At 36.4% G+C, this 23,039-nt stretch overlaps 1 protein-coding gene across 16 annotated transcripts in view; it reads left to right on the forward strand.

The window, feature by feature from the left end:
- Nucleotides 1-23,039, forward strand: part of SGIP1 (SH3GL interacting endocytic adaptor 1) — a 125,053-nt gene that overhangs the window by 82,637 nt on the left and 19,377 nt on the right. For 8 of the 16 annotated variants that reach the window (XM_060689961.2, XM_060689965.2, XM_087891081.1 and 5 more), the window contains one exon: nucleotides 2,566-2,625. The exons of 7 other annotated variants lie outside the window; for them this stretch is intronic. In XM_060689961.2, coding sequence (XP_060545944.1) covers nucleotides 2,566-2,625 — 60 coding nt within the window. Of the gene's footprint in view, nucleotides 1-189; nucleotides 220-2,565; nucleotides 2,626-23,039 lie in introns of all 16 variants that reach the window. One more of the 16 variants, XM_060689959.2, reaches the window with a different exon arrangement.

The raw sequence follows: 23,039 nt of genomic DNA on the forward strand, positions 1-23,039 counted from the left end.
TTTAAGACTATTTTTAATGTGTTACTGAACGCAAGAATTGTTTTTCTTGTATTAAAGCAAGCTGTTTTGTCCTTTTGATATTGTTGGATGTCTGTGGCTGTGCTCAAAAATTTGTTTCATTGTTCTAAATGAAGAAAACAATTATTAAAATGTCAAATTCTGTATTCTCCCCATGCTCTCGCTGAGCAGGGACGGAGGGAAGGACCGTATTTCCCACAGGTACCCTAATTTTAACAATCTCCCTTAAATTTTTCTTACAAGATGAGGGGGAAAAATACACACCAGGGGAATGTTTCAGAATGTATTGGCTTTGGAAGAATATAAATGGAATTTAGTCTTCTAAAAACAAGAGTGTTTACTTACCATATCTGTTCAAAAGCATCATATACTCCAAAAGCCTGTCGAAATTGGTAATGTAGTTGGTTATTGAAAGAGGTGGAATGAGCTTGGCCAACTGCATATGTCACAAGGTGTGCTGAATATTCTGAATGGCTTAGCATGTAATAATTTCTAGCTGAAGTCAAAAACTTGATGAACAGTTTCTATTGTGGGGATGAAGTGGCTATTACAGTTGAACCAATCTTGGTTGTACAAAGATTAGTTTGGGCCTTTCATTTGAACAATCAATATAGATTTCAAAATACATGCTAGGAACTTGTCCCTTGGAGCAGGACTCTTTCTTGCTGGGTCTTCATCACAGCTGGATCACAAAATATGCAAGCTACTCCCATTTACAGCAAAACAGATGGGGGGGGGTATACATTGGGAAAAATCTTCATATTGCAAGAAAGATTGAATGAAATATACTTGAAAACAGAGAAATCCATTAAGGTTTTGGATTAAAAAACAATAACACTTCCACAGGTATAATTGCAATACGCAGGAGGAGGTGGGAAGACCAAGATTTTAAATCTATGAATGTAAAAAAAAATGAAGTGGTTGCCCACACTTTCATTTGAAATAAAGAATAATGCTTAGCAGCAGAGAGATTTCATGCTTCTCAGTCTTACGTTATTTTATCACACATTGTTCTTTTAGTTTCTGAGATTTATTCCGTACATTTATACTTTGCCCAAAAGAATACCGCTTAGCTTTTGTTCATTCATTTGCCTTTTCTTATATTTGTTTTTGTGTTAGTGATAGTATTGAACATGACTTTGATAATAAAAGAGATGTGTCCACCATTTCTATGTAAAACTTTTTTCATTGTAATATTTGTGGATTTGGTTAATAAGGAACCTCTTGGTTTTCATTTAGAATTTGTGTTTTCATTATTTTTCTTTTGCGTTTCTTTTGTTTGTGGGTTTCGGAAGATGATACTTATAATGACAAATTGTCCATGTTTGCAAGGCACTGTGAAACATCTGCAGGTACCGTACAAGCAGAGTTGTGTGTTTTTTAAATGCTTTCTTCACTACCACTCTCACTGCTATGAGAGTCAAACGCATTAAATGCATAGCTGATATAGAGGAACTCATGTTGCACATAAAAATGCAGTGTTCTGAATGCTCGAATGAGTTTCTGAGTGGCGAGATAATGTTTGATGCTTTGATGCAGGAATAACAAAATTTACTAAGGACTATTATGCACAAAAAATTAATTATATATGTTGTTCTTCCAAGCCTAAGACAGAAAGACATCCATGCATACATACATACATGCCTATATGGATACATATATTGTTTCCAGGAATTTCAGAATTAGGTGTGCATTAACTTCAGTAATAGAGGTTCATCATGTAATTCCAATTGTTGGGCATGTCGCTTGAAGCCTTAAGTAATGAAAGTCAAAGAAACTTCTAATTGCTGACAAGTAATGTTAAAAGCTTCTTTGTTTGGAATTTTAACAAAGTAAAAAGGATGGCTAAAATTCTGCACTTAACAAGCATTACAGAAATTCTGTCCACTAGTTTATTAATTAAGCATTGCTACTTGGATAAACTCTGAGCCAGATATTAACGTCCCCTTGGGAAGGCTATCAATTTTGAAGATCCATTATATCAGATTTACAGTGTATGTTGCCTTTACGAATAGTGCATGTGACTCCAGAAACTTTTTCAGGCCTCCCCTTGATTCATGATTGTTTAAAGTCATAATTGTAGCATTATTTGGTTCTCTACTTTTAAATGTTTCATGCTCGAACAACTTTGCAAGATTTCAGCTTCATCTTTCAAAGGGAAAAGACACGTAAATGGCAAATTCCACACAAAGCTATTGGAATTAAACTATATTAAACTGATACCAGGCATTGATATTATACCCCACCAAGAAAAAATAAAATAGCATTAAAGAAGAGAGAGAGAAAAAAATCTCAATCACTTTTTCAGAAGTTCACAGTTATCCCCATCTAGTAGGATTCCATATTTGCTTATTTTGTTTCTTCCCAAAACAAAACAAGACCGTTGTCGATTAAAATCCTCCCCAATTTTCCTTGCACATTAACAACTTGCAGCACCTCCTCTTTCCCTGTAGTGAGATTAATAACCTGCCTTTCTGACTCACACTTATGTCCTTCTCTCTCCTCTCCTTAACCTTTCCCATTCCGCTTCAACTCCCGGCCATACAGAAAATGAACAGCCTTCTCTCGTCTGGTTTGACAGAGGAAAGTTTTATTTGACTTTTGAAGGTAAGTAGTGCATAGCATATTGGCTTGGACCTTTAAAAACCCTTCTTCTTATAGTTTAATAGAAGCCCATTGGCTTCTCCTAAATAAAGAAACCTATTCTATTTTTCAGTATAGTTAATGCTATGGCTACTTAGTGGACATGATAGGCTCAATCAGAATCATTTTTAAATTGGGTTATTGCTACAATGTCCATTCGACTGTTATAATTATTTTCATATAAAGGTAAAAAGAGAGGCTATTTATACAGTAAATATAAAAAACAACAACAACTTCAGTTACTGATCACCAAGGAACTTGACTCTGTCAACCAAGGCTTCTGGTATGCTTTGCAATCAAGTTTGCATTTTATATAAAGATAATGTTTGTGCTACTACTTATAGAATTTGCCATCATACTGAAAATCTCCCAAATAATTAATAAACTACCATATTATTCCATTAATTAGTGTAATTAATTAATTATACTAATTAACCGCTTGAATTATACATTAGCATTTTTAGAAAGTAAAAGTTATTTTTTTCCCCTGTAAACTAGTGTTGTTCAGTTTATAACAATTATGAATTACCCGTTTATACTTTAGCATTATCCAATGACACTCATCATGTATGGTCATCATGTAAACTACAGTATATATGTCTTTTTCCAGCTTTGCTAATAATGAGATTTACATCTTGCCTCATCCTTGTTGTAGCTGGAAAAATAATCATCTAACTTTAATCTATGGCATTTTGTACTTATATATTCATGATCTCTATGGGATTTTATAGCACTTCTCCATACTTTTTCAATCTAAACCCCTCAATCTTAGAGAAGTGTACACTGTAGGTTGGATCAAGAGTTCAATCATGATCCAGAATTTTGATCATGATATCTGATACTGGTTGGTCTCCAATCCTTTTTGTTAATTATTATTTTGTATCTCCATAAAATCCTCTCTAGAGAATTGGAGTTTCTCTTAGGTGGCATTGAAGAACGGACCTGAAGGGAAACTAGTAAAATTACTTTCTCTTGACTATCTGCAGAGGTTATGTTGGAGCCAATAGCTTCCATGAATCTTTAGGATCAATTAATTTTTGCAGAGGAATGTTACTTTGTGGACAAGTCTTGTAATTGCTCTGTGCTTTTTTCTTTTTTTTAATTGAATTAATATATCTTGACCTGGAAGAAAAAACAACTAATGGCCTAAGAGGAACTAAATGTAACATTGAGTAATTCCATATATGTGCTACATCTAATTTGCCATTTGTGATGTACTTATAAGAAAAACAATGCAGTTTGGTTGCTTTAGGAATCAATCATTTCTTTTTCATCTATGTGCTAGACACAGCAAATGTGAAAGAGGAATTTTCCTTAATTAGGAAGCACCTGCCTAAATCTGTCCTAAGAAGTCAAGCTAATTTGTAGATAGTTATTTGTTATTTTTGCGGTTTCTGTCTTTCAGGAAAACATTTCAGGGTTTTAAGAGGCCTAGACATAGTGCAGCTATTCCAATTGCAAATGTCATATCCCTTCTGTGATCAGTAGTTTGGAAACCACTCAGGACGGAGTGATTGTGCTGATCTAGAAAACAGCAATGAAACAGGATTTTAATTGCATAATGCGTGCATTTCTCTCAATCATTCAAACATTGAGTCAATCTGCACCCATATCCTTGCTTCCAATCATATTGGTCCCTACCTAACCTCAAATTGCTCATATCCTTGTTTGGTTTTAACAGATGTTCAAGGCTTCAGCCTTCAAGATAGGGGAGGAGGCAGATTTACCTTCCATTACATTTAACAATGCAAGCTGGTGGCGACTGCAGGCAATCTCAGATTCTCATAAAACATATTTTTATTATTTGGCCGGGGCTAAACTTTCTAATAGGAATTTTGCAATGCATATACTATCATTAAAAAAAATTACATTATCACTACATTCCTCATTCTCTCTGTGCTCATCAGCTTTTTCTTTCTGAGATTCCTACTGTATTTTCAAAACAATAGCATCACATAGACATAGTTTTCAGAATAAGATTTTCATTTGCTTTTCCTTTGTAACCCTTTTTACAGTAGGTGTGCTGAGAACGTGTTGATGATGATAACATAGCTTCCTGAACTGTTGAATTTTTGATAATATTCCACCAATTTTCTTAATAATTATAGAGTGGTTTAGTGCTACAAATGCAGTAGAATGCAATACAACATATACAGGACAGTGTCCTTGACATCACATCTGAAAATATCTAACAGTCTTTTATAGAATGATATTGCTGTTAATTGCCTTGGATGGTATGGAAAAGTAAGCAATTTTAAAACCATGCAAAAATTTAGGTTTTGTTTGATAGAATATGTGCCATCTAGTTGGTGTTGACTTTTAGTGATCCCGCTGATAGATTTTCTCCTTGATAATCTTCCCTAACCTGTTCTATCAGGTCATCCAATGATGCATTCATCAGTACTGTAACTGAATCAATCCACCATACTGCTGATCCTTCTCCTCTTCTCTTTCCTTCCACTTTACTCAGCATTAGAGCTTTCCCTAGCAGCCAGGTTTTCTCACTATGGTTCACTATGGTTCACTATGTTTCCAAAGTAGGATAAGTGAGGACTTTGGATGGATTTGCTTGAGGGTCCTTTTGTTCGTTATCTTCATATTCTCAGGAGTCCTCTACAATACCAAAGTTCAAAAGCATCAATACTTCTTGAACCTTTTTCTTTTATTCTTCATGGTTGATCCTAGAAGCTATTTCAGTACCTTAATTGTCCATTCTAAGGCTGTTGCCATACCTATTGTAATTAGTTTAGTTTTCTTTTATTTTAATCCCATTTGTTCACTTAACTTTTTATTACTAGAACTTGCAGATCCTTTGCAATTTTGGCTATCAGGGTAGTGTCTTCCTTTAATGTGTGTGTGAGAGTGTGTGTGCGTGTTTACATGCATATACCATATAGGTTAAATACATAAGGGAAGCACTTATTTGCTGACTCCTTTGCTGACCTAGAACCAGTTGAGGACAATGAGATGTTCTTGGATTCCCATTTTTCTGAGCACACTGACATGATTGACTCCATTGAAGGCCTTTCTATAATCAATGAAATGTATACTGACTTTTTCACATTCTTTGGCTTTCCCAATTACCCCACATGCATAAGCAATAAAATCTCATTTTCTTTTTTCTAAAGCCAGCTTAAACATCTGGCCTCTCTTTTTCGATGCAGCGCTGTAATCTGTATTGGATGATCCAAAGCATTATTTTGCAAGCTTGTGAAATCAAGAATATTGTATAATAGTTTGCACACTGTGTTAAGTCTCTGTCGCTCTCTCGCTCTCTCCCCTCCCTCCCCCTCTCCCTCCCTCTCCCCTCTCTCTCCGTATTAGTAGATTGATCTCCTCTAATCAGTTGGTCACTGTGTTATTCTCCAGATTTACTGCCATAGTTCAGCTAGAAACTTTGCTGCTTTTTCTTTTGTTGCTTGCCAAAGCAACTAGACACAAAGGCATCACTCTGCTAAACACCTAATTATCACAGTACTGTCTTATGTCTAAGAATATTTACCCCTGTAGTAGGGCTATATTACTATTATTCTACTCATCTTTTCTACTACCTTCTCTTATTTGTATTTTATATTACCTGTTGTTTGTATGTATACTTGTTGTTTGAGTGTACATACTGTTTGTATATTTGTATGTACACTGATTATATTACCTTATTGTCTGTATATACACTGATAGCTTATGCACCAGAGACAAATTCCATGTGTGTCCAATCATACTTCGCCAATAAAGTATTCTGCTCTGTTCTGTTCTGTTCTGTTCTGTTCTGTTCTGTTCTGTTCTGTTCTACTCTACTCTACTCTACTCTACTCTACTCTACTCTACTCTACTCTACTCTACTCTATTCTTTTAAGTGGGTATTCCATCGGTTCTTACAGGCTTCCAAGTTGGTAATGACTGGAGTTTTGAGCTAGTAGTCTAGTACTAGAAGTTCTTGTAAGTAGGGAATGACTTCTATGTTATCATGGATGTTGGCATCTTTACTGTGAAGTACTTCCGTATATTCCTTCCAACTTTGTTTGATCTTCTTTGATTCGTTTATTAGTATCCATCCATTTGTGTCCTTTAGCATATCAGTTCAAGGTTTGAAATGCCTTCTGAGTTCAGATGATGTTTTTGGACATATTTTATATTAAAGATGCATTTAGTGTGCATTTGACTTTTATATTAAGAAATATGGATATACAATTATTTATGTAAATAAACATGTGGTATATCTCTACAAAAGGTATTAAACTGCATGCTTTTAACACAACCTTCCTTTAAAAAAAATTACATTTTGAAAGCAAATCAACATAAATCGTGAGATACAAACAGCAAAGTTATAGTCATAAGAAGCTAAGGAAATAGGTAATAGGAAAGATGAGAAGGATAAGAGTAATAGTAATACAGCCCTACTAGGTAGTTTGACACCCCAGGATATAAGACAGTGTTGTGGGAATTAATTGTTTAGCAAAGTGATAGCATGTGGGGGGGAACTGTCTGGTTGTTTAGCATTGTCTCGAGGGAAGGAGTTGAAACAGTTCATGTTCAGGATGTGAGGGGTCTGTGATGTGATGTGAGCATGGTGGGTTTCAAATTTTTTTACTACTGGTTCTGTGGCTGTGGCTTGGTGGGCATGGCATGGCTTGGTGGGTGTGGCTTGGTGGGCGTGGCAGGGGAAGGATATTGTAAAATCTCCATTCTCTCCCCAATCCAGGGGAAGGTTACTGCAAAATCCCCATTCCCTCCCGATCAGCTGGGACTTGGGAGGCAGAGAATAGATGGGGGTGGGGCCAGTCAGAATTTTTACTACCCGTTCTCCGAACTACTCAAAATTTCCACTACCGGTTCTCCAGAACTGGTCAGAACCTGCTGAAACCCACCTCTGGTCTGTAGATATTTTCACAGCCTTCTTTTCAGCTCGTGAGTATACAATGGAAGGCAGGATGGTTGCAGTTATTTTTTCTGCAGTCCTAACTAGTTGAAGTCTTTGTCTGTCTTGTTTGTTTGCTGTGCCAAACCAGACACTTATAGAGGTGCAAATGACAGATTCAATAATTGCTCTGCAGAACTGTATCTGCAGGTCCTTGGAAGCCAAAACAGAGTGGGAGAATCCATTGTGATTTTAATCTCTATACAACATATATTCTCATGAAAGAAAGCACTATTTTATATTGGATGAACTACATTTTGTTTTGTTTAAAGAACCAGAAGAAAAAATGACTCAAGAAAAATGTGAGTCATAGTGCTCGGTCTCTGATTTGAACACTTTCTTTTCTGGTTTTGAAAATCATGTTTTAAATTAACTTTGGTCTCTTCCTTTTGCACCCTTACTAGTCCTTACAAGTATTAAATTATAATCCCATTAAATGGAGATTATGTTATTTGTGACTGCATTTTTATATACAGTAAATAGCACACTAGTGCAAAAAACAGTTTTATATTTTGGCAATTCTATCCATTAGGAGCATAATTGTTCAAATGCTACTATATATAAAATTCAAAAGCATATTATAGGATTTTTTAATTCAAATTTTATTCCCCCATTCCAAAACATTGTGCTTCTGATATCCCTTGTTTTGCTGTAATTGTTAATCTTACCAACTACAGATATTAGATTCCCAAATTATACAAAAAATGTTTGTAAATGATCTCTTTCTATGCATAGGGCCCTTTTTTTTTTACCAAGTAGATACCGATTCATTTATTTAGCAATACTGATTTTCATTTGCTGTGTATAATTCTGAAAACTTTAGAAATTATGATAAAGTTTTCCATGTGTCTAAAATATTTTTTCGTTTCTGATTCTTCGAAGTTAGAAGTTATAATCCATAGACACGTGTTAGTGTCACCTGGTACTGATTATTTATTATTATTATTATTATTATTATTATTATTATTATTATTATTATTATCATCATCATCATCATCATCATCATCATCATCATCATCTTATTGGAATGTGTCAAACAAAAACGAGAACAAGAATAAGAGAATAAAAATACAATGACAGGGACAATAGCAGAGGTGATATTCAGCAGGTTCTGACCAGTTCTGGAGAACCGGTAGAGGAAATTTTGAGTAGTTCAGAGAACTGGTAAATACCACCTCTGACTAGCCCCGCCCCCATCTATTCTCTGCCTCCCAAGTCCCAGCTGATTGGGAGGAAATGTGGATTTTGCAATAACCTTCCCCTGGAGTGGGGTGGAAATGGAGATTTTACAGTATCCTTCCCCTGCCATGTCCAAGCCACGCCCACCAAGCCCCACTGCGCCCACCAAGCCACACCCACAGAACTGGTAGTAAAAAAATTTGAATCCCACCACTGGATGATAGGCACGTTAGTGCACTTATGCATGCCCCCTCTTACTTTATATACTTTATTATATCAAGTTCTGAAATTGTTTATCTCAGGAATAAGTATTCTGATGGGATTGCTGGTCTTTTTTAAAAATACTTGTTCAAAACAAAATAAAAGGATGTTTTATTCAACAATTGAAGCCTTCTTTAGCCTATTATAAGGTAATAGATATGTACAGAAATGATTTAGGGGCTTTAGAGCAGGAGGAAATGATCCTCCAGCTTTTGATTTGAGGAGATGCAGAAATTAAGCATATGTGGGGTGGTTTTTCTTCCCTTGTACACAGATCAAGCAGTAATGATAAGAAGTGATATGAGGTTGAAAAGTGTTTAAAATTTAGCTTGTGACATTTTCTCATATAAAATCAGTAACTAACTGGACCGCTGGCAATGAACAAATATCAAAAATAACCTTTCAAATAATCATTATTATTATTAGAAAAGTACATTGCCTTAAATATGGTTTTGTTTTTTTTGTTTTTTTTAGTTTTTCAATAGCTTCATTTTCAGTAGCTGGTATGCAGAATGGTTTCGACTGTGTATCTGAATAATTAAAATACATTAGTTGATTGTGTTTTCTTATTGAGAAAGAAAAATATTTTCTTTAGAGAATTTTAGGTTGTAATAGTTAAGTTTTAATGAGCTATGCAGTCCAGCTATTTCAGTTTTACCTAGCTCCTGGTATAATACCTTCTATATTGATAGTAAAGGTTCAGAGAAGGACATTTTGACTGCTATAATTAATTAAATTTGTTCATGTATAAAAAGATTTAATATAATCAGAGGCAATTAATATTCTGAAAAATATTATATAGAAGTAGATTATATTATGTTGCGCATTGATTGCCCAAAGTCAACATTATGTATAATGAACGGTTCTGTAATTTTCTTTATGTTTCATTTTGGTTTTAAATCAAAGAAAATAATAAGAACTTAGGAGTTGGTAGCAGATAGGCAACATGTAGGTGGAGGGTGTCTTAATAATTTTCACATTACAATAGACTTTGCTTAATCACTGCCCTGTTTAGTGATGGTTTGACATTACAATGGTCAGGGAAAAAAATAAATTTATGACCAGTCCTTACATTTACAATCATCCCTCTGGTCACATTTGGACACTTTGCAACCAGCAGGTGTTTACAATTGTTACAATCCCATGGTCATAGGATTGCTTTAGGATTGCCACATTTCACATATGGCTTCCAACAAGCTGAGTTCAATGGAGAAATTGTAAAATCACAAGTTGCAGTCATGGGATATCTTGCTTAATGACCCATAAATCCCAATAACCAAATGTGATATTGTAAGTCCATCGTGGTCATGTGTTATTTTTCACACTGAATGCATCACTTAGTGACAGAGTTGCTGGTCCCAATTGAGGTTGGTAAGTGAGAACTATTTATTTGTATTTATGTAGTTAAACCTTCCCAGAGCTGCTTTATTGCCTTCGTATGGGATATGCCTGGATGGAGTCAGGTTGTGTAGAAATAAACTTCTCCCTTCACATCCAATGTTAGTTTACTAAAGCTACTTTCCACTTAGGGATTAAAAATGAGAGGAAGAATAATAGAATTGCTGGTTATGTGTAGATATGATTCTGCTAAGATTGTGTTTTTTTTTCATTGTTTCTCTTTATAGTCTTGTGGTTTTTATTGTTTCTATTTGCTACAGTAAACAATGACAATCATATCAAGTTGCTTTCCCCAGTTATAAATGGTAATTCTACTGTACATAATTTATGTATTTGTGCTTAAGCTACTCTGACTTCTTCAGACTTGGAGGAAGATATTGAGGTAGTAAACAGAGCAGGTTTCTAGCCTGGATTCTCTCTTCCATAAGTCCAAAAGATCTTCTCATTAAAGTGATAGTATTCATAACTATTTAGATCAAATGCTGGATTAAATGCACAATTAAATGATCAAGTGGGCTGTTTTCATAACTGAAAACAGATTAGTTATTTGGGCACAATTAGGCTTGAACACTTCGAGATGTTTAAGAATGCAATGGAATTGATTGAAAATGGAATTGATTGAAAATGGAATTGATTGAAAATGAATTGAATGTACAATCTGGGCAATAAACAATGACAAATCAGTCTCTGTTAGGATGAGCAGGATAATTTTATGTTTTCAATTAATTTTGTAGAATAAATGGTTGGGTAATCATCTATAATCAAGAAAGACAACCAAATAATTTGACAAATGTGCTTTCATTCCCTTCTACCAGAGTTTCACGACTTCGGCAACTTGAAGATATGTGGACTTCAACTCCCAGAATTCCCCAGCCAATAGAGTTCACAAATTTTCAAGTTGCCAAGATTGAGAAACAGTGCCTTACACTATTGCAACTATTGCAGCCTTTTTAAAAAAACTGGAATTCTTGTAATTGTAAAGTTTATTGTCATTGTACGTATATACACAGTGTACCGATACAACGAAATTCACATAACACCCACAGACCAAGCCCAACATACATGACAATCCCCAGACATACCCCCACCCACCAAAAATTCCAATCACTGGTGCAGATTATATTATAGATCGATTTCATTGAGAGCTGCATCTGGGTTGTGTTTGACTTCGGGGCTGGAGTGGGTGTGGCCAGGGTGGCTGTGGCCAGCTCGACATCACTTGTGTCGGGAGTGCCTGTGGTGGCCCAAGTGCTCTACCGGTGAAAGCGGGATCCCAACCTCCGTTTTCGGCTGCAACAGCCTCCTGCAACTGTTTGCCAGCAAAAATGGAGCTCAGGAGGGCCACCCATTGCCCTCCTGAGCTTCATTTTCACTGGCAGAGACACTGCAAGCCAGTCCTTCGCTGTTTCCAGGGCAGCCCTGCAGGCCAGATCTAAGCACCTCGTGGGCCGGATCCAGCCCCCAGGCCGTGAGTTTGACACCACTGTTATAGATTGACAAAACAGCCAGCATCTGTTATTTCCAGTGCCAATGTTTCTGTACTATGCCAAATTGCCTCCCTCCAACCAAGAAACAAAATATTTGAGAAGGTTATTTTAAAAAAGAGAGATAAAACAAGAACATTTTTATATAACTACGCATGGTAGATAAATCTCTAATAAATGAATCATATTCCATTATACTAATTAAATAAGCACTAAATCTATAAAATGTGTGATTTCAGATGCAATGGGAATTATTTTCAGGTTGTTTTTCTGATGCCTAAATTGGCTCGTTTGAAATACAACAAAACACAATAAATCAGCAACTGACACTTCAAATTGAATAACATAATTAAAAATATAAAACACATTCTTAAAAATATATTGGGATTCATTAAATTAATACAAAAGATTGAATGATAAAGACTTTTATGATTTTTCTAAAGAGCTTTATAGCCCAATTTCAATATAAATATACTCTTTCTGCAGTACATTGTTCCCAAGCTGAAGAAATATAGACACTTATAGGGAGCCAGTGTTGCTGTGCTCCAAAGCATTCTGTAATGTTCATTGGAAGGAAGCAGCAGCATATTATATAAATTACAGCTTATAAATGACATTCAGTCTCATGCATAATGCATTGCACTAGATCAAAGTAAGCAATATTAACAATACAAGTGTCATAGAATTGATTCCCATCTTCAAAAAAAAAAGGGGGGGGGAACAGACCCAGAAACTACAGACCAAACAGCCTAACATCAATACCTGGGAAGATACTGGAAAAAATAATAAATAAAACCTGTGAACATAGAGAAACAAATAAAGTTATAACTAGTAGTCAGCACAGGTTTGTTAAAAACAGATCATGCCAGACCAATCTTATTTCATTCTTTGACAAAGTGACTAAATTAGTAGACCAGCAAAATGTTGTGGGCATAGTATACTTAGACTTCAGCAAGGCATTCAACAAAGTAGACCACAACCTACTTCTTGGTAAACTAGAAAAATGTGGGATACCAGTAAACAGCACCACCACCAGATGGATTTGTAACTGGCTGACAAACCATATTCAACATGTAGTCCTTAATGATACTGCAACTACATGGAGGGAGGTAAGCAGTGGGGTACCCCAGGGTTCTGTCTTAGAGCCAGTACTCTTCAATATCTTCATAAATGACCTAGATGAGGGAATAGAAGGGGAACTTGTCAAATTTGCAGATGACACTAAGCTGGCAGGAATAGCCAACACCCCAGAAGACAAGCTCAGAATCCCAAAAAATCTTGACAAATTTGAACAATGGGTCCTATCCAACAACATGAAATTTAATGTGGAGAAAAGCAAGGTTTTACATCTAGGTAGGAAAAACCAAAGGCACAAGTACGGAATAGGCAAAACCTGGCTCAAAAACAGTAACTCTGAGAGGGATCTTGGAGTCCTAGTGGGTGATCGCTTAAACATGAGCCAGCAGTGTGCAGCAGCAGCCAAAAAAGCAAATACAATTCTTTGTTGTATAAACAGAGGCGTAGAATCAAAATCACGTAAAGTATTAATACCACTTTATAAAGTGTTATAAAGTGGTATATTAGTAAGGCTGCATCTGGAATACTGCATCCAATTTTGGTCACCACATTACAAAAAAGTTGTTGAGACTTTGGAAAAAGTGCAAAGAAAATCAACTAAGATGATTGAAGATCTGGAGACAAAAACGTATGAAGAATGGTTGCAGGAATTGGATATGACCAGTCTAGAGAAAAGAAGGACTAAGGGTGACATAATTGCAGTACTCCAGTATTTGAGGGGCTGCCACAAAGAAGAGGGAGTCAACTTCAACTTATTTTCCAAACTATAGGGTTTCCTGCTTGAGCAGGGGGTTGGACTAGAAAATTTCCAAGGTCCCTTCCAGCTGATTGATTTATGATAATCAGACTTCAACATTTGGAGGTTCCCACTCTGCCCATTTCAGAAGTAGTTTAAAGTTTTGTTGTTGTTCAGTTGCCAGGTTATGTCTGCCTCTTTGCAACCCCATGGCCATAGCATGCCAGGCCCCTCTGTCCTCCACTGTCTCCCAGAGTTCGCCCAAATTCATGTTCATTGCGTCAATAACACCATCCAACCATCTTAATCTCTGCTTTCCCCTTCTCCTTTTCCCTTCAATCTTTTCCAACATCAGGTCTTTTCCAATGAGCCCTCTCTTCTCGTTTGATGGCCAGAGTATTTGAGCTCCAGTTTCAGTATCTGTCTTTCCAAAGGACAGTCAGGATTGATTTCCTTTAGAATTGACTAATTTGACCTCCTTGTAGTCCAAGGGACTTTCAAAAGTCTTCTCCAACACCACAATTCCAAGGCATCAATTTTTTGGCACTCAGCTTTCCTTATGGTCCAACTCTCATAGCCATACATTACTGCTGTGAAAACCATAGCTTTCACTATACAGATCTTAGTGAAAGTTACCGAATAATTTAAGGAAGAAGGGTAGCTTAATGTTTTAGCTCTTATTTCTGTTCCAGTAGTCTCAGATTCAGTGCCTAGTTGAATTTAGGGTTAATAGCCATTTAGCTATTTTCGCTTCCAAAATCTTTGGGAACTACACACATCTCTACATTGTGGCCAGTACTGTGCTTGATTTAACCATATACTTGCATATACTTTCCCTACATTTCTAACAAGACTCCTATTAATTAGATAGTAACTGATAAAGATGTTTTGTTTTTACAAGAGCAAGAAAGCTTCAAACACCCTATTGTACTCTGAATATATTTATCCACAGTTGTCATAAATTTGGCATAAAACAGGATCCATAGATGTTTTAGAGAAATAATTAGGTTCTAGCCTGTCTCTGAGGAGACAGAAATATCATATAGATATTAAATAGAAACCCTTATAAGCTGCTTGGATATCTACATGTCAGAGCCGGTGAAGCTAAGGTGCCACTCCCACTAATCACACTACATCTTGTCCTGTCTCTAAAATGAGTGAAATTGAAAGAGTTTCCCAGACAAGTTAAGAATTTTTAACTAAAAGGCATAAAAATAATATTAGCTCTGTCTTAGAGATCCAATAGATAAATAAGAAAAATTCCTTCTATGGATCTGAAATTAAAAATTAACCAAGCTATCTTAGTTATAAACAAAACTTTTTTTATCATTAAAAATTGTAAAAAAATACTACCTATGTCAATCCTTTGAAATTGTTTTGTTATGGAGATGCAATAGCAGATTCTATAAAGATTATTTAGATCTCATAGTTGAGTAATCAGCACTAAAATTCCTTAAAATGAAAAAGACTGGAGCTTCAAACATTGCTGAGGACTTATTATTATTATTACCTTAATTCTATTCAATGTAGATGTTATTATGCCTTAAGAAGGGAAAGATTAGGCTTTTACAAACAGAAATACATGGAGCCTATTCAGATTGCTTCTCCTTGAAAATTGCTTCAATAAAAGAGAGAAGAATAACATTTCATAGTTATACCTTTCAGGTGGGCTGGTGTCCATCATCATGTTCTTGGCCACTCTAACTAGGAATTATGGACATTAGGTACCTGGTGTACCTATTTAAAAATTGGCATACCTACCCACTATCCAGAACTTCCTTTCTTGGCAATTGGCTTACAAGGGCTTCTTATAACCTGCTAGCAAAATCCCCCATTAGATTTTTCTCTCCCCAACGTTCTTCCTGATTCCACATTGCCATTAGATAACAGTGCAAATAGTTGGCAAATGAATCATGTTTATTTTTCCCTCTTTCCTTCTCATCTTTTATATCATGACTGTTATATTATAAACTTACTTCCACTATAAGTCACTTTGAGTGTTTTAAGAGAAAGGCAGGTATAAATATATTGACTGCCATCTACTCATCTGAAAGGGGAAATGGATTTTCAGTAGATTTCCATGAAGTCAATGGAATTCCATTCCATTCCATCAATGGATTTTAAGTAGATTTCCATGAAGTGAAAATGCCTTTCAGATGCTGTGTTGTTGATCCCTGGTAAATCTGTCCCTCACCAGAACCAGATGCACATACATGCACGTCTTACCCTAACAGTGATGTACAACCACATCCTAAGTGCCTCTGCAAAGCACTTTTACAAAAAGCAGCTGTTGAGTTGAAGTCAGGAAGAGCTTTGTAGAATAGAACTATTAGCCCCTGTACAAAAGCAGCATTAAATATTTGAGAATATTGCCTATTACCTGTATACTGTATGGCGGTGTGTGTAAATGGGCTTGTTTTCTTTGAGCCAAGAGCTGTGTGTGTCATTAATGACTCATGAGTTCTTCTAAGTACTTTTTATGACTTGAATTCAATAATATGATGGATAGTATTTAACAAATTGAAATTTAATCCACACACAAAAGAGGTATTTTTGGTTAGGTAGACTCTGAAATTTCTTTGGGATGGGTAGTATTGCCCCCCCCCCAAATCAGTTTTCCAATCTGGAAGTACTTCCAGACTCAGCTTTGTATTTAGATGTTAACAAATAAATGCTTAAGCTTGTATTTCTAGTTCATCTGTTGGGGGGGGGGGGGAATATGGCCTGGCCATAATATAAAGCATCTCCAGTGGTTTATTGCTTTTGAATAGTTTTTGAATTTATTATTCTCAAAAACAGAAGTTAATTTAAAAACCCTTGAATAATCAAATACTCTTGCTGTTAAATAAATTATATGTAAGTTATATTTATAGTATGAATTGCTGAGTAGAGAATAGAAGCATGCAAATTCAAAAGTTATTTCTAATAAGAACTAAACAACATTTGATATATAGGCATTTGTTGTGCTTAATTTTGAAGCAAAGTTATGAGCCATTATTAATAGAAGCATATAACTTCAGAAGTTATTTCAAATAAGAACTAAATAACATTTGATATATAAGCATTTGTTATATTTAACTTTGAAGCAAAGTTATGAGCCATTATTCAACTGTTTTAGTGCTATTTTCCACTGCCCTGAAATTATCTATACCAACTGTTTGTGGTTTGCAAAAGAAAAATGCAAGAAAGTCAATCATATAATAACAATGGGTTTAATAATATATCACATATTGGCCAGACAAGAGAGGCACCAAATAATCCTAGCTCTTATTTTATTTCTGGGGTATATTTTGGCATCTAAAATTGTCAACTTACTTGCGAATGTATATGGTAGCTGCACTTCTAATAGAACAGAATCTGAGAGAGAGATAAAACTGAAATGTGGATCTAAAATTTAAATAAGTGATCCAGAACTTCAAGGTTTCTAACATACAGTATGTATTTCAACCAAAATAATTACATTGTTTGAGTTTTGGGAAGTTAGATGAAAGAAAAAAAAGACAAAATGCATACCTTCTATTCTTTCCTTAGATATGGGAGGATTTGTTCAGGTTGCATTATATTCTGTAATTATCAAAGGACAAGAGAATTTTGGGGAAAAAAAGAAAGTAAAAAGTGTCAGAATTATTACTTTCAAAATTCTTTTATACAGGGTGAATTGAAAATTAATTGCAAATATTTGTTTTTGGACGCAAGAAAAAAACCCTCTTTTTTTGCACTACCTTTCTGGACACTAATCCATTATTAATCTTGATTCTGTTGTCCCAAATAAATAGAAGTCATGCCTGTAGACCAGTGGTGGGTTTCAACCGGTGTTACCACCGGTTCGCTTCATGCACACGCTTCACGCATGCTTCGCCCGCATGTGCTCACTTTGCTTGCATGCACATCAAACTTGTGCTCCACGCAAGCACAATGTATTACGGAACAGCTGAGATGCAGCAATCCGCTCTGCCGCACCTTTCAGCTGGGTTAAAAACAACTGAATATAAGGTATGTATAATTCAGGGGCGGGCAGGAATGCCAAGCTAACTGTCAGAGAGAAGAGAGAACTGGTTTGCTCTCAGCTCACCATTGCCGCTACCGGCTCACCCAAACCGGGCTGAGTTGGTGGAAACCCACCACTGCTGTAGACTAAATATCAGCATAAAATGTTTTAATCTTCTGTTGAATTCAGTACAATATAGACCCATATTTCAATGAAAAGCAATAGACTACCTTGTTTTTCACTCCAGAACTGCCAGAATTTATAAGGAACAGTTCATATTCACTAGTATACAATGCCAAAGTTGCAAAATAAAAATAATTTCAATTAGTTTATTTTTAAAAATTGTTTCAAAACATCTTAAAAATCTATTAAAGGGTAGAATTGACTGAATCAGTAATCAGGAATAACCCCTCACTTTCTCAATAGAGAGAATGTTTCAATTTCTTAAATTAATCCCCAACACAGTATATAGGCAAGTATAATGACACACAAACAACAAAAGGTAATCTATTAAACAAATATATTTTCAGTTACAATTTACGTAGATGTTTAAGCAGCTTAACAGGAGCAAACAATCTCTCCCTGAAAAGAACAAACAGAAATAAAATCTTAAACTATGCTGTGGCTTCCCTCCCACCCCCGTTTTCAAAGAATTATTAAAAGTAATTTTGTACTCAGTGCCCCAATGCAAAATTCCTTTTAATAATTATTTGTATTAATAAATATAAAAATTTAAATACTAATATTTAATAATATTAGTATTAACACTTTTAGTGCTAATAATCAGGACCCAGATTATTGGGAGCAATATGCTGACTCTGTAAACCGCTTAGAGAGGGCTGTGAAATGGTATATAAGTCTAAGTGCTATTGCTATTAATAAATAGTAACTGTGGCTATATTAACTGCACTAATAAATAGAAATTGTAGATATGGCCAGATAGTGAACAAGAAAAGAAGCAAATCCACTAATTTAGAGGTAAGTCAGCAAAACTTGAAAAACAGACGTTAGCACAAACTTTGCAGTTTTAAATGGGCTCTGAAAGAGCACACCCAGAATGCATACCAAAAGTCAGACAGATCAACCAACATTAGACAAATTATTTTAATACCATTTTAACAGTCACTTATTTATTAAATGTATTAATGCAAGCCCATGCACATATACTTTTGCATTACATCTGTAACATTAAATATAGTACATGGATTGTACCCACTGATCCAGATAAATTCTAACTGCCATGGCGCACTCGGATTAAAATCCACCCTCTCCCCCTGAAGCTTCCTTTGGGCCTTTCACTGTCTTTTATCTCCTCTCCTTCAGAGGGTTGTTATTGTTTAGAAAAAAATGAGTTCCTGAAAGAAAAAACAGGATATCAATCTGTTGTCCCCAATTCGGGTCTGAGCCTGGTGCCGAAGCCAATGATGGACGCCAGACACGAGGTGCAGGTTTTCTGATTTCTTTTTATTGGAGTACTCCAAGGAAAAGGGCTCCTGGCCAAAATGCCAAAAACCAAGAACTAAGGATTAAGTAAGCTTTATACATTTTCACTAAAAGAAAAGGCGAAACAAGGCGAGATAATAAGTAATATCATCTAATAAACATTTTAGTAATAATTCTACAATTTGTTCTATTGGTCTCTAGCTGTCCCTATTCCTAAACCTTGGCTAATGAATGCCCCAGGGGTTATCTAATACACATTTTATTGGCTGCAGGCCATCTATATTCCTAATTGTTAGCAGAGGTCTGCAAGTTGTCTAACTCTTGTTACTTTTACAAGATTTACCCATGCATATTTCCTGTAGATAAGCATTCTTTGTTCTTGCCAGACGCACTCCCCAATTATTGGCTTCCTGATTTACTTTCATGTGTGTGTTATGACCTGGCTTTATTTTAGCATACAGCCCATCAAATCTGACAAATGAATAAATTAAAGTTGTCTCCAGGACAATGTTTTTTTTGGGGGGGGGGGAACAGTAGTCACTTTCCAGGTATCTGCAAACAACAATTTCTTCTGCCTATGCATTAAACTGCTGTTTTCCTCTTAACACTCCAATCCCACCGTGTCCCATTCTTCAAAGGGCAATAGTAGCAGTGGTATAACCAGCCGCTGCTAATAGATTACCTAGGTTGGGAACAGATTGGAAAAACAGAAACTTATTAGAAGTCACAAGACAGCAGCAACACTTGGGACAATAGAAGAGAATATTTGTCTACCTATTAATTTTTTGACTGCCTATTAAATTATGTAAAGAGCATTGCTTCATAGCTGTTTGGAAGAATCAGGAACAAATCTCACAAATGAAGGCAAATATATGTGCCCCAGGATATTGTTGCAGGATCCAATCTGGGTTTGTCACCTGGACCAGAGGTTTTGTCTTCTGGGCTTTTGGACTGGACCCCATCTTCAGAGAGCTTCTCTCTAGCAAAGTGTGTGCATTGGGCTATTCTGTGTGGTATTTATATGGTGGCTGTTGGGTGTTGCTTTGCAGAAGTGCTGATTTACCCCAGGTTATCCAGTACTTAGAAGTCAGGGGCTTAGCATCACAAGGCAACAACAGCCAATGATTAATAGCCATCAACACCCCAATTCTATATCTAAAAAGATACACTCTGGTCTTGGTGACTGACTCTGTAGGAACAAATCTCTTTTTTGTGTGCCTTCAAGTTAGCCTTGATTCCTAGCAACTTACTGAACAAGCCCCTGCAGTTTTCTCCACAACTTTTATGGAAGTGGTTTGTCATTGCTTTTTTCCTTGGGCTAAAAGACTGTGACTGGCTCAAAGTCAGCAGTTGCCTTCATAACCAAGGCAGGACTAGAAATCATGGCCCCCTGATTTCTATAGTGCCTTAATCTCTATACCAGGCTAACTGAAGAAATCTCTGCAGTATGGTACATAATAAAATATTTGTGCATTTGTGGTAATTAAGTAGACAGTAATATTTATCCTTAAAAAGAAATGCACTGAAGTGAATAGCAATTCTCCATGCATTTATTCTGGAAAATGAAGCTTTTCTCTTTTGACATATCTGTGCATCTGGGTATTAAGAGTGAGACAGACTAGAAATTGACTTACATAATAGATGTATTCATATGCTGTTACTCATGATTTCTGCCCAGCAGTGTATTTTCAGAACATTTTTATCTTCTGAAAAAAAAAAAAGCCTGATTCTATTTGCAAATAGCTTATTCAACAGAGTGTTTACATCCAAACGTTGACACATTGGCACAATGCTGGTCTTCAGGTGAATAATTACATGTTATTTAGAATTGTTTGCCTCATATGCATCAAGAAAAAAAAACAGACTTGAATTGTTTCAGATGTATTGCTATATTTTGACAATAATGAAAGTAATTAAAAATACAGGAAGTATAGTATATAGGGATACAATCAACAACACCCAAAGAGTGCTAAAGTAATAACTTACTACAATTCTTAATGTTTCTTAAACATTAAGTCAAAAATGTTAAAGTCAAAAATAGAATTTTAAAAAACCCTCAGAAGCCTGAATATAGAAGACCATATATTCGTAAACGAGTTTATTCAAAACTGTAAAAACTATCTGTAGGAAATTAAATGAAAAAGTGTAATTCCTTGTGTGCCTCCTGTCTTAAATGTTTATCAATTTATTGGTAAATTCCAACTTCTATCTTCTGTTGTTCTTCATGAACTAGGCAAAACTCTAGAGCCTAAGCCAGGGGTCCCCAAATGCCAGCAACCGGTCTGTGTAAACAAGTGAAACTCCATCTGCAGAATGCAGGCAGCATGCAAAGCTATGCTCCCTCGTGGTTTTCCATGCTGCTGATGCCTAAAAGGTTGAGGGCTGCTGGTCTAAGCTGCTTGCCTCCTTTACAGCTCCTGGCCATTTCTGAAGCCAGCTTTACAAATTCCTCTCTGTATGGCAGAGGGTTGTCAATGGGATCAGGTTGGTGATCAGATGGACCAATCTAGGGCTATCATAGAACTTGACTGGTTCTTCCCCTCTTTCTTGCTTTCTGCATTTGGGCAGATAAAGCTCATTGTCTGGCTCTTTGTGGGTTGGTCCACCCATCCATATCTTTTCCTTTGCTACTTTTTGACTGATCCCCATTCTATTCCTGTGCTTTCCCAGATGTTTGCAAGCACAGTTGTTCTGTATTCTCTCCATTAACATTAATACAGGCCTATTCTCTCCTCCTCCTGCCCATTTTTACCTTGATGCTACAATAAATAATGTCAGCCTTGTGGGGTGGATCAGACCCAGTGGTGGGATTCAAATAATTTAACAACCGGTTCTCTGCCCTAATGATCTCTTCCAACAACCAATTCACCAAACTGCTCAGAAAGTTAACAACCGATTCTCCCAAAGTGGTACAAACTGAATCCCATCACTGATCAGACCAAAAAAATCAACTCCCCAAGAAAACTAGAAGTGTACTTGATTGATTATGTCCATCATATCATAGACCCACGATGGCGAATCTATGGCATGTGTGCCAGAGGTGGCATGGACCCATCGGCCAGCTGGTCTTTGGGTCTCTGTTGTGCATGTGCGGGGGGCAGGGCACATGTGGGGGACATGCACATATGTGGGGGGTGGGGCGCATGCAGGGCAGCCATGCGCACATGTGGGGGGGCAGGGGCATGGGGGCGCATGCATGTGGGGGAATGGGACACATGCATGGCGTGTGTGCATGCGCGAGGGCGAGACACGTACTTGGGGCATGCATGCGCATTGCATTTGGGGGTTTGGCCATGCACGCGCATTCACACGCATTCACGCACACTTCGGGCACCTGGTTTGGAAAAGGTTAGCCATCACTGTCATAGGCAGATGTTCTACATTAGCACTTTATTGAGATAAGCTACTTTGATTGTACTTTTTCTCCCCACCCTGTTATATCCCAGTGAATCAAGGAGAACCCTGCCTGAGTCTTTTCCAAATACTATCTTGATTCCCAGGACTTCAGGAAAGTTTCAGTCCCTCTTTATCTGTATAACAGTTCCTGCCTATTTCTCACAAGGTCAATTCTCCCATTCTCTGTACAGGTAGTCCTTGACTTACAATCATTGTTTGAAATTATAACAGAACTGAAAAAGTGATTTATAACTGATTTTCACACTTACAAATGTTGCAGAATCCCCATGGTCACATGATAAAAATTCAGGGGCTTGGCAAGTGACATATATTTATATATTTTCCAGCCGGCTATTGACAAACAAAGCCAATGGGGGAAGCCAGATTCAGTTAACAATTATATGATTCACTTAATATCTGCAATTTAACAACTGTGGCAAAAAAGGTTGTAAAAATGGGAAAAAACTCACAACAACCAACTTGTTTAGCAACAGAAATTTT

Source organism: Pantherophis guttatus, chromosome 3 (assembly GCF_059756535.1).
Source record: "Pantherophis guttatus breed Tessera chromosome 3, ASM5975653v1, whole genome shotgun sequence".
Lineage (NCBI taxonomy): Eukaryota > Metazoa > Chordata > Lepidosauria > Squamata > Colubridae > Pantherophis > Pantherophis guttatus.